The following is a 13,022-nucleotide window of genomic DNA, read 5'->3' as shown; positions in this document are numbered from 1 at the left end:
CTTTGTAGACCAGGCTGGCCTCGAACTCAGAAATCCGCCTGCCTCTGCCTCCCGAGTGCTGGGATTAAAGGCGTGCGCCACCACGCCCGGCAGATGCTGTGTTTCTTAATAGACTTGCTTGGCCTAAGGCAGAACGACCTGCTGGGCCATGTTGATAGGGCCTCTGGTTGGAAGAGAAAGGTAATCAATCATATCCATCGATGAACCCTGAAAACTATAATAATAATTGGCCAGTAAGGCATGTGCTCTGGTACAATAGAGGCACAAGCATAATGGAAAATCTACCACTTTCTGATTGTATTCACATCCCTGACTACAACATGATACCCCTACCTAGCACCAATACAGGGCCAAGAACCTGCAGTTAAACAGGTCATAGGGCTAGGAGAGAACAGCTAAATGACATAGAAGTAATCTGACTCCTACTGAGTTATTGTTAGATGCATTGATTAATACACCTCTCAAACCTCATCAGAAAAGCTTCTATTTGCAATAGATGGTGATTAATAGAGACCTACAACTGTCCAAGATAAAGAGAATAAGAGACTAAGGAATGTTCAGTCCTACATGGGTCATCTACATCAAAACCTTCTCCTTCCAAGGCTCAGGGACCATTGTGAAAAGGAGAACAAAAACAGACTGTAAGAGCTAGAGGTAGTTGATAATACAAGGAAACAACACTCCAGACACAGCAAGGCAGCTATACAGATGAACACATAGCAACTGTGACAAGTGTTGGGGCCCTGAGGTCCTTGTACTTACAGAGAAGCACTAAGAGCACCAGGAATATTAATCACACAGGAGTGTCTCCTCAATGTTGGAGATAAAATCAAATACCTGCATACCAACCAGAAAGCTGAGAGTGGGTTTTGTTAATGATCTGGTGACCTTTTTGCTATCTGTGGAGGCAGACCTCACCCAAATTCCCCAGAATGATTATCTCAGACTCTTCCCTCCCTAGAGCATTACCCATCCTTAGGGGAGATGCCATATGTACTTTGTAGCCTGGTATAGAACCCACCCTCATGGGCACATGTACTCTGTAAAAGAGTTTATAAGTAGTCACACCTTAAGTTTTATTGTACACCTGGAAAGGGACTGACTGTTGCCTGAAAACCTTTTCCGAAACTGTACCATGTTCTATATGTTGACAATGAACTATCTGCCACTAGACTCCCCAAGTCTGATCCAGGTTGATAAAAATCAATCTGCATGGGGCAAGGGTGGGGAGCATCTTTCACGTCCCTGCCTGGATATCTGCAGGGACCCCCTCACACATGCACAGACCACATACAAGCTTAAGCCAGACCAAATACTGAAGTCCCCTTAGCTGAGAACCAATTAGCAACTGACAGCTGCTGGAAGAAGAAGAGTCAGCTTTCTCTAAAGCCATCACCTCTGGTACATAAGTCGGTAGGTATCAACCAAGCTCTAGTGGAAGGCCACACATTCAAGAATATATGAATAGAATAAACTAGGTTTGATGGTTTAAAAAAAAAGGAAACCATGTGTGTGGGTAGGAAATGGGGGTAGACTTAGTAGGAGTATGGAGGAAATAAATAAGATCAAAACACACTGTACATAACTTTCAACTAATAAAAAATTTAAGAATAAAGAAATATCTCAGGTAATTCAAACATAATCAATATCAGAATATACATGATTTTTATGAAAGCTTCTCTATGGGGACTGGTTTTAGTTGATACCATCTTCCCCTTTATGAATACCATATAATTAAAACAAAGCCCTAAGTTTATTCTTCTGTACTACCAAGATGTCACTGCCTAAGGGATGAATAGTGAAATAATCTTCTATCAGTTCAAGTCAAGAAGAGCACTTTGAGCCGGGTGGTGGTGGCGCACGCCTTTAATCCCAGCACTTGGGAGGCAGAGGCAGGCGGATTTCTGAGTTCGAGGCCAGCCTGGTCTACAAAGTGAGTTCCAGGACAGCCAGGGCTATACAGAGAAACCCTGTCTCGAAAAACCAAAAAAAAAAAAAAAAAAAAGAAGAGCACTTTGTGACTGAAAGCAAGGGGTTACTAAAGACAGATTTCCTAGGTTCAAATCCCACACAGACCATTTTACTTGGTGTGATGATTTGGTTAAAACTGACCCCTATAGGCTCATGTATTTGAATGCTTAGTTATCAAGGAGTTGAACTCTTTGTGAAGGATTAGGAGGTGTGGCCTAGTTGGAGGAAGTGTGACACTGGAGGAAGGATTTGAGGTTTCAAAAGCTCATGCTAGGTTCAGTTTTCTCACAGCCCTTCAGACCAGCTACAGCACCATGCATGGTGCCATGATGATAAATTGAATAAACCTCTGAAACTGTAAGCAAGTCTCCAATTAAATACCTTTTTTTATAAGAGTTGCATTGGTCATGGTGTCTCTTCACAGTAATAGAATCACAGAGGCCTTGTGATGTCTGATTAAACAAGATCATATATGTAAAGGCTCCAGAAGATTACTAGGCAAATAACTACTCAATGTGTTGATATTTTTAAAGAAAGCATTTATAAAATTCACCTATTGTATCTCTTGGATTTTTGGTAATAAATTTTAACCCTAACATTTTCAGTCATTTTCTGAGTTTTATTTAAAAAAAAAAAATCACAGGAAACATATTAAAATGCAAACTGCCAGTGGAGGGAAGCAATCATAGTCCTACCCAGCTGTGAGACTTATAAATCACAATAATGACCAACATGTCAAGATATCCATAGGTGCAATAGTGGCATTCATATCTTGCCACTAAGCAACAGCTGTCAAATTAGCCCTAAGGCCTGCTCAATACCAGAGAACCCATGCCAGCATTGGAACCTAGCAACTACCCAGGCTAGTGATGCCATGGGTCTTGGTGGAGAGCCTACTACCTCCACGTTACTAAACCAAGATAATTACCAACGGCAGGCATTCTAAATACTTATCCTTATACCCACACATAAGTGTAGCTCTCACCTCTCATCCAAGAAGCTTCTCTTTGCAATAGACTCAAACTACTAGAGAAAACATAATTGGTCAAAATGCAGGGAACAACTCATCTTGGGGCACTCAACTTCTGCACCTCAGGCTCAGGGAATGTTTTGGAAGAGGGAGCAGAAAGACTGTAAGAGCCAGAGAACCAGAAAATCTGCTGTGATGTTGTCTCCTAGAAATGACAGGTGTACTGGCTGGTTTTATGTCAACTTGACACAAGCAGGCCTTATCCCACAGAAAGGAGCTTCGGGGTGAGGAAATCCCTTCATGAGATCCAACTGTAAGGCATTTTCTCAATTAGTGAACAAGGGGAGAAGGGCCCCTTGTGGGTGGTGCTATCTCTGGGCTGGTGGTCTTGTGTTTTATAAGAAAGCAAGCTGAGCAAGCCAGGGGAAGCAAGCCAGTCAGTAAGATCCCTCCATGGCCTCTGCATCAGCTCCTGCTTCCTGACCTGCTTGAGTTCTAGTCCTGACTTCCTTTGGTGATCAACAGCAATGTGGAAGTGTAAACTGAATAAACCCTTTCCTCCCCAACTTGCTTCTTGATCATGATGATTGTACAGAAATAGAAACCCTGACTAAAACCACAGGTAAGTTTCACTCATAACAATCAGCTAAACAAGAGGCTACCAAGGACAACAGCAGTAGATTCTACTGTAGAAAGGGGAAAACTTGAAGAGCCTTGCATATAGAAGGGGTGCCCTACCACTGAAGTTTTACTTCAAGTGCTTCTAAATCTTTGGAGCTATATAAATTTACAATATAAAATGTTTGGTCTGGAGAGATGGCTCAGCAGTTAAGAGCACTTCTTGCCCCTGTAGAGGACCTGAATTCAGTTCCAAGCACCCACACAGCAGCTCACAGTCATCTTTAACTACAGTTCCAGGGGATCCAATGCTTTTTTTCTATGTGAGTACCATGTACACATGTGATGCATTTATATGCATACAGGCAAAACACTCATATACACAAAGGAAGCAAATCTGTAAGTTTTTTTTAAACTTCTGTTAGTCAGAATATATAAATTGGCCACACATTTGGGTAGCTTCTAAATGTGAATCCAAAACACATATTAGCTATGGCTAAATGTTGCCTTTAAAAAATAAGCAATTGTTTATTGTTTCTATTTATTGTTAATAAACATTTCCCTAAATACACTAAAACTGAACAGATACTATGTACACAGTAATTTTCAGGAAAATGGGAATACTGAAATGGCTATGTCTCTATAGGAGCATACAGCTTGATGGGAAAGTTGGGTGACTCTCAGGAAAAACAGTTTAAGATGCCACATATATTCCTACAATACTAGGTAATTCAAATTATATATAGTAAACCTCTCAAAAGGACAAATTTCATTTATCATATAAACTTTAAAAAGACCAAATAATTTCTAAAAAGTAAATCATTAACAGCATGAAAAGCAAATATTACCATAAGCAGACATGAAAATGTGAGGAAGCCTGCAAGCTAAAAGGTGAAAGGCAGGCAGGTGGCGCATGCCTGTAATCTCAACCTTGGGAGAAAGAGGCAGGAGGATCACCACTGTCCAGGTCAGCCTGGTCAGACAGCCAGACAGGGCAACACAGGTGAAACCTTTTTTAAAGGATAAAAGATAAAAATTTGATTGAAAGAAAAATTAAAAAAACAAAACAAAACAAAAGGCCCTTCCCACACACACACAGGACCAATGCACAGTGAGGAGTGGAGTGATGTCTTCCAAACCCTAGACCCAGCCCATGCCAAACAAGAATACGCTGTCTGAGGGAAGCCCTTTCTCTTTTCTCTCTGCTCATTCCAGTGCAGACAGTAGAGACATCTGCATGAGGCAGGAAGTTACTGACTCTCCCCAAGAACAGAAATAGCCATTTCTTTCCCCCCCCTTTACCACAGGCAAGTTAGAGTGAACAGATAAAGAAACCACAAACAAGTAGAAAGAAATCTCACAAGCAGAAATAAGAGCATGAAAAAGCTTTCAAAGGGAAAAAAATATTAGAAGGTAGGAACCTAACTCAACAAACCAGAAAAAAAAAACAAAAGAAAACCAAAAAACTCAAGGAAACAAATAGAAGATTTCAAATTTGTTTGCTTAATATCTTCGTAAGAACAAATTAATATCCATGTACATATATCAGTATAAATATGCAGTTGATATGAACATGAAAAACTAAGAATTTTAAAATAGATAACTTAAGTAAATGGTGTGTGTTATTTGGAAAATACTTCAGCCTAAATCAGTCTCTTAGAGAACATGGATGTAAGAAATTCTAAGGCCAACTGCTTTACTTTGTTTTCAAGAGCTGTGTGACATCCACCCACTTATTTCATAATATCTTCTCAGCAATGTTCAAAATACATAGGATAATGACCATGGACAGAATACACTGGCTGAGAGAACAGAGTGGGAAAACTTCACTGAAGTTTTAAAAGTCAACTAAGACTTTGCAAAGAGGAAAGGGGAACTGAAGTACAATGAAAAAGTTTCACATGCAAAATAAAAGACTGTTACAGTTTAGATTGGAAATGTTCTCCAAAGGCCTAGGGTGACAAGGCTTGGTCCCAGCACTGGTACTGGAAAAGTGAGGCTTTCAATGCAGCCGGCCCACTGACAGTGGGATTTAGGTTACTGGAAGCATGTGCCTTAAAGAAGATTAGAGGACTAGAGTTTCTGATTCTGTTTTTAACCTTGCTATCCAAACAACAGCTGTGCAGCCTGCGCTGTCACCATGTGCTGCCTCATCACAGGCCAGAAGACAGGGCAAACCCGTCCCTGTCCCAGTGAGCAACACTTGGACTTACTATTTGTTTTCATGAGGTTAATCTCTTTAACAACTAGGCCTTTACTACAATTTTTTGTTTCTACTTTTGAGAAAAGGTTTTACAGTGCTTTTTAGGCAGGTCTTAAACATATGCTGTTCCTGCTTCTGTCTAGTGAAAGCCGGTACTCCCATCATGTGTGGCAGCTTTTGGTTATGCCTTTAAACACGCATCTTTTCTGGCTAGTCTCAAAAATTTCCAATTCTTTCTTCCAAATGTGTTTGCTCTCAAGAGTATTCATTCTACTGCCTGAATGCTGTGTTATTTTGAAATTTCCTACATCAAAACCACTACTCCGTTCGCTTTAGGCTCAGTTTCCCATAAAATTTCCAGAAAGCAAAGTTTTTGCCTCTGGTCAGATACCCTACAGTTCCTACCTGATCAGCTTGGCTCTTACTGTCTCTGCATTTCTCTATCACCAGTCTGGTCTTCGGAATGCATACCAGGTGCCCATGAAGTTCTATCTAAATGTTTCATACTAGAAACAGTCATACAAAGACTCTACTTCTCAGTAGCTTAATTGTAGCTCACAGCTGAGATTTTAGCCCATGATTGGCTGGCCCCATAGGGGTCCTATGGGGAGCTCAACATCTCCTTATTCTTCCTCTTATGAAACGTTTTATTGCAACAAGTTAACCTCAAATGCCTATAGTGGCTAGGGAATGTGTGTGAATATACAGCTATCTATACAATAGAGAATGGTAAATGGAAGAGGCCAGTCTAGCACAAAGGACATTTACTATTAACTTAAAGTAAATGTTGTTATATAAAAGTTGTTGCCAGATGTTCCTATTTTTAAAAGAAAAGTTAGAAGAGTCATCATGGGGGTTAAGGGTGTGTGTTACATTTAACTTTGATGCTCCAAAAATAAAATCTTTTAAAAGAATATTAGAGACTTGGAAATTTTAACATAAAGTTTCAGCTTTAAATACTAAATACGAATCCTTCAATAAAAATAATAGAAGAGGTTAAAAGATAACATATGCTGGGTGGTGGTGGCTAGCCTGGTCTACAGAGTGAGTTCCAGGACAGCCAGGGCTATAGAGAGAAACCCTGTCTTGAAAAAACAAAACAAAACAAAAACAAAAAAGATAACATATATCCTATTACAAGTTTGTTATGGTTCGATGTTTGTGAGTCCTGAGAGTAAAATCTGTAGAAAGACTTACTAGAAACCAGTGAGCTAAAGGGTACAAGCCTTGCACTATGAGCAAAGAATAATGCTTAAAGCTGTAAGTCAATGACTACACAAAAGCTTACTGTCAAGGGAAGTTACAGGATTAAGGTTTGAATAATCAAAAAGGACTCTGTGATCCATATCTGACCCCCGCATCTATCCTTATCACTGGCATTATGTATAAGAGCCACAGACAGAAAATGGAAAATGGGAAGAACTGAATGCTTTACAAACAGACTGTGCATCTAGTGTATGTTAAAACTACAGCCAGCAATCTAGGACATTTCATTACTAAGCTTCTATTCTAGCAGTTCTCAACCTGTGGGTCTTTATCCCTTTCGGGACTGAGTGATCCTTTCACAGGGATCGCCTATGACCATCAAGAAAACACAGATATTTACATTACAATTCATAACGGTGTAGCAAAATTACAGTTATGAAGTAGCAACAAAAATAATTTTATGGTTAGGGTCACCACAACATGAGGAAATGTATCAAAGGGTCACAGCATTAAGAAGGTTGAGAACCACTGCTCTATTCCTTGGTGGGTCCCCTACAGGTCTCCAATGCTGGGATTTATTTTGTTTTGTGCCTTAAAGAATGTCCCATTGAGAGGCTTAAGGAATCAACTGACTTTCTAGGCTGAGTAGAGCAAAGAGCAAGCAGGCAGTGAATCCTTTCAGTTCAGTGGTCACAGGCATGTAAGGAGTACAGGGCAGCAACCCAGCTGTAGCTCCTGACTCCTTGGCTTCCTTTCATTAGGAGTCTAGTAGTGGTACAAAAGGAAAACACAATTCTGTCTGCATCACAAACAACTTAATATACTCTAGTTGAATATGCAAACAAAACAGCACTCCCATTATTATATAATTAGTATCAAAATGAATGCAGAAGCCTTTTACCTGGGAGATCCAGGTAAAGATAATAAAGATGGCTTAGTACTGGTATAACTTTGAATTTACAGTTAATGATAAATAATAATTACTACTCATAACATAGCTCTAGGTTGTTTGAGAGATAAAGAAATTAATAAAGATGCTAATTAACTTTAGATATAGAGAAAAGAGAGACCTTTAGAACAGTCACTATTACCTCATCCATTTGGAGTATTTTCTAACTGTGGGTGCAACACAGAGAACCTCTACTAAACAGCTTCACTGGAGACCTTACATATTAGCCGGGTTAGCAAGGATCATCACAAACACACGTTACTGAAAAGGACGGTGAAAGTCACGTTACCAGTGAGGAGTTATTTATCTTAAACACGAAGTACCACAGAGGAAAGGAGGTTGCTCCAGAGCCAATTAATTCAGCAGGGAAACCTTGCCCTTCTATTTTACATGTGTCGCCAAGCCTTCGATCACAATCCAAAACAGCTCCAGAAGTCCCATGAACACAACATCTAAAACATGAGAAACACTTTTCCTCCCATTTGTTTTCTTCCCACACAGCTCTACATTATTGAAAAAACCTGGGCTTTCCTTCCGACTTCTATTTAAGAGTCCTACCTCCCAGCACTGTGAAGCTGAGGCAGGTGGCTCCCTGTGAGTGAGTGTGGAACCAACAAAAGAAGGAACAAACAAGGGAGAAGACCACAAAGAGGAAAAAGAGGAGGAAGAGGAAGGGGAGGATGAAGCCTATTCCCATGACAAAAGAGGTAAGAGTGAGAGTTAAGGTCACCCCTGATTATTATACCTCCTGAGATTGAAAGCACCTCCACCAAGTCAGATTATAAACAGAACACACACAGGTGTTCTTTAAAGATTTCAGAGGAAATGGACAGGAAAGCAATAGTCTCTTCCCAAGTAAACTTTCCCAAGGAGTAAGGAGAATTTGTTTTTCTACATATGAACTCAAAAGTTTTAGTGCAGTAGTTCTCAACGGGTGTGAGTGGTAACACCTTTGGGGATTGAATGACCCTTTCACAAGGGTTGGGCCACTTAGATAACTTGAATATCAGATATTTACATTATGATTCTCAACAGTAGCAAATTACAGCTATGAAGTAACAATGAAAATAATTTTATGATTGGGGGAATCCCCAGAGTATGAGGAGCTTTATTAAAGGGTCACAGCATTGGGAAGTTTGGGAACCACTGTTTTAGTGGTAAACTGAATAGTGTGATTATTATTATTATCTAGAAGATTAGTTCTTGAGTCTAGGTTATATAACTTCCATTTTCACTTTCAGAGCAGACTTAAATGTGTCCTCTTGTTTTGGTTAAACTCCTTTAGTTTTTTATGACAGTTTCAGACTTGTTCCTGCAGGGTATCACTCATTTAAAAAAGAAGAAAAAAAAAAGCTATGAAATTCATCTAATCTTTTGAAGAAGGTAACAATTTGTTAAAGTGTTTAAGAGATTCTTATATGTTTAGAATTATTCATATCTAATTTGTAAGTTTAAAGTATTTCAATTAAAATCTCAAGAACTTACAAGAATCAAATACTTAGGGTTGTCATGTTCTACAGTATGTGTAGATAATGTTACCTGTCCAAAATTTCTAGTTCAAAGATTTGCACACAAAATAGTTTTGCATCATCCATTTAAAGGTGCTTACTGATCCTTTTAAACCAACTCCAGATCTCCTTCAAGGAACAATTACCATTTTATTAACTCTATTTGAAACTTAAGCGCAAACTTCAGATGACGTCCCCCATACACTAGCCTTAGCAGTGAGAGACTCTAGTGTTTCAAGAGCTCCATCTTATCCTCTAAGAATAAAAATCACCAGCATTACTAACAGAAGAGAGTAAGGCTAGGGAGTAATTCTAACAGTGTTTCTGCAATAGTAGTACTAACATAGTCTACAGTTTTCTAAGTAGACATTATAAGGCAGAAACCTTTATAGTGTTTCTCAAAAGTTAGTCACCTTATTTTACACATCTTGCAAGTGTAGCTTGCAAAAGTATTCAGGATTTGTTTGCTTTGTTTTTGGTTTTCAAAGCAGGATTTCTTTGTGTAGCTTTAGTTATCCATGACTCTGCTCTGAAGATTAGCAAAACAAAACCCCATTTAGAGTAAGGCTGACTTATGTTGGGAGTTCAGAAATTGCTACCACCATAAGTATAGCTCTTGGGTATTATTGATACCTTGAACTAAGGGAGACTTGGAGATTGGAAGCAAACTCTCCTGCTGTCTTCCTATCTCTAACCCCACATTTTCCTCTGAAAGTCATCCTAAAAACAAGAGTCCCCTTTCCTCATGGATGATAAAAGAAACCTAACACCTAGAAAGGCCACTCTTAGAAAATCCTCTTTCTAGAGGGGCTCTGTCCCTCTAACAGGGCAGAAGGAATGCTGCACAGAAGAGATAAGAATAGGCAGACTGGCAGGCAGCACTTGGGAGGCAGAGAGGCAAATCCCTGAGTTCAAGGCCAGCCTGGTCTACAGTGCCAAGGCCAGGACAACTAGAGCTACACAGAGAAACCCTGTTTAGAAAAACCAAAACCAAACAAGCAAGCACACCTCAAATCTAGGACTTGCTAGGTTCTTCCATTTCAGTCTACCACCATTAGATCGTGCCCTTTTGTCCTAACACTCTCCCACCCACTGACTACTCCTAAGACGAAAAGGTTTCCCTAGGACTCGGGGTCTTCATTTATGAAAGCTCCACCCCACATAAAATTTGGCTTACACAAGTCTATTTTGTTCTCTCGTGTAGCCAACGCAAAGCTTTAAAAGCAGGCATGGATCATGACCTTACCATGAGTGGGGAAAAGCCATCATAGCCGACAACGTGGAACAACTTTATGAGTTGAATTTTCCACAATGAAACCAACAATAAAGGACAGCTACTCTTTTCTACTTAAAAAGACAGTAAATGACTTTTTGAAACTTTCCTACAACCAAAAATGAAGTTGACAACCAAGAAACTCAGTTCAGTCAGCAACAGGCCTCATTCAAACTGATTTTGTAGTGAATTTTTCTTTAGACAATTTTTTTAGGTTATAGCTTACTTGCTTGGGAAGAAAATAGATGTGTAACACAAAAATAGCCCTTGATGGTGTGTTCAATAACTCGATGTTATTATCTCATGGATGTGTGAGTAGGTATGTATACATACATAATTATATTGTATAACATATTATAATGTGTATAATGCGACGAGGTTTTTGAAAGGCTAGAGTTTAACCATGTTGATCTCTAATATGCTTTATAAAATGTGCTGTGAAGCTGTTAATTAATTGTAAAACCCATATATCGTAAAGCAGCTCTAATATTTGAAAGCCTGAAGCAGCCACGGACTTATCTAATTTAAAAAAAGACTGCAGCAAACAATTTTATATTTAAAAAAAAGTCGAAATAATATGATTTCCTGTATTTCTAGTTTGACTACGATACAACAAGCAAACTCAAAAGACAACAGATAATGCAGATGGTTGTCTGGCAAGTCCTAAGTGTGGAGCCAAATAGAAGAAAGTGAGAAGTCTAAAGACTCTAACAATTACAAGACAGAAAGAGGTTATTGGAACAGGGTGAGCTTTAATTACAGACTCAAAAGGATTATCACCAGGACAGAGTTAACTAAAAACACTGGCTTCCCTTTTCTTTGACGTTGCAACAGTTTTTAAATTTTCAGTTTGTAAAACTGTTGGGAATTATCTTTCCAACTGTCTCTTAGCCAAGTGTGTTAGCATGTTAACAATTCGAAGGCAATGCTACAATCAGGTGGATCAAAAGGAAAATTAGCGTGTGAGCTAGGGGTGCTGCATACAGATTAAAGAGAGATGACTCCGTTTGTCAGTGGAGATGAACCAAGTCAAGAGAGGAGCTGAACAGCGGTGGGGCACCAGGGACACACACTAGGGAAGCAAGCGCTTAACCCCACTGGAAGGACCATCAACAGGAGGCAGCTGATGGAGCGGCCTGCGGAGTCGCACACGGTGTGTTTGCATGCAGCCCGCCCTCCCGTCCTACTTTACCCTCGGCCGAAGCCACCAGTCGTCACCTGGAATGGGAGTTCCGGAGTGACTCGATCAGCCGCTGCTTCTGCTGCTGGAGACTGGTGAGGCCGGCAGGGGACCCAGCCGCGGAGGATGACGCGCTCTTCGCCAGGGGAAAGAGCCAGCTCATCCTCCTCGGGTCCCCGGGCCCGAGGCCCTACAAGGTTCTGGCCTGCTGCTCCTCGCTTAGCCCGGTGCTTCCCGGGCGACCGAGCACCGCCCGGACGGTACGCCCAGGGGCCGCGCCGTCTCCCACACGCCGCGCTCGCGAGTCTCTGGCCCCGGCGGTCCGAGCTACCACTGCGAGCGGCTGGAGAAGGGCGACTCGCCGGCTGGACGGAACCCCGATGCGCTCCGGGCCACCACCACCACGGGGTCAATTAGGCCCAGTCGCCTTGCCGGCTCAGCTGCTCCAACGCCGGGGCGTTCGTCACCTGCCCGCCCCGCCTCCTGAGGGAGGGCCCCGCCCACCCGGCGCCCGGCGTCATCAGGCCGCGCCCTCGGCGGGACGTGCGAGGAGCGACGTCGCCGCGCTGGGCCGAGCGCCGCTCCAGCTCCCCTTTCCCCCTTTTGCAGGGCGAGAGGCGTCTATGGGGCTCCCGCCGCCGCCGCCGGTACCGCCACCGCCACCGCCGCCGCCGGGTGCTAGCTCTATGGCGAGGAGGAGGAGGAGGAGCGCGAGCTCAGAGACCCAAGTAGATCCGGCGGGGGCCCGGGCGTGCTGGGGCGCGGTGGGAAAAGGGGCTGGGAGTGGGGAGCCCGAGAGGGCGCGCGCGATGGCGCCCGCCAAAGCGTGGCTGTGTGGGACGGAGCTGGCGGAGGCGGGGAGCCCAGGGGGACAGCGGTGCTAACGGGCGGGGGGGGGGGCTGTCAGGGGCGCGGCGCGCAGTGATGACGCCACCGCTTTGTACCTGGGACTTCGTTGTGGGAAGGAAATTGCGAGTGGAGGGCGGTGGCCTACTTGGGGCCCCGGTGGCTTTCGTCCTCGGCAGTGGTTTTTGGGGGTAGTCGGTCTGGCTCTGGGCCATGCGAATAGGCACCCTGTTCCTGGCTGGCGGCCAGCCGAGCGACTTATCCCTGACATGAAGGCGGCCGTGCTCTCTCCACGTTG

General features: G+C 42.4%; 2 protein-coding genes across 3 annotated transcripts in view; one reads left to right on the top strand and one right to left on the bottom strand.

Annotated features, from left to right (window-relative positions):
- Positions 1–12,358, bottom strand: part of Vps37a (VPS37A subunit of ESCRT-I) — a 35,805-nt gene extending 23,447 nt beyond the window's left edge. The window contains exon 1 of the mRNA XM_021169390.2: positions 11,917–12,358. Within this exon, the coding sequence (XP_021025049.1) occupies positions 11,917–12,041 (125 nt within the window). The 5' untranslated portion in view covers positions 12,042–12,358. The remainder of the gene's footprint in view (positions 1–11,916) is intronic.
- A 16-nt stretch (positions 12,359–12,374) lies between these two features.
- LOC110299654 (CCR4-NOT transcription complex subunit 7) overlaps positions 12,375–13,022 on the top strand; it is an 18,269-nt gene continuing 17,621 nt past the window's right edge. Inside the window, exon 1 of one of the 2 annotated variants that reach the window (XM_021169391.1) lies at positions 12,375–12,606. The gene's annotated coding sequence lies outside the window, so the exon portion shown is untranslated. Of the gene's footprint in view, positions 12,607–12,826; positions 12,948–13,022 lie in introns of those variants that run through there. The other variant, XM_029480432.1, reaches the window with a different exon arrangement.

This window comes from Mus caroli, chromosome 8, assembly GCF_900094665.2.
Source record: "Mus caroli chromosome 8, CAROLI_EIJ_v1.1, whole genome shotgun sequence".
Taxonomy (NCBI): Eukaryota; Metazoa; Chordata; class Mammalia; order Rodentia; family Muridae; genus Mus; species Mus caroli.
This window is presented reverse-complemented; position numbering and strand designations above follow the sequence as displayed.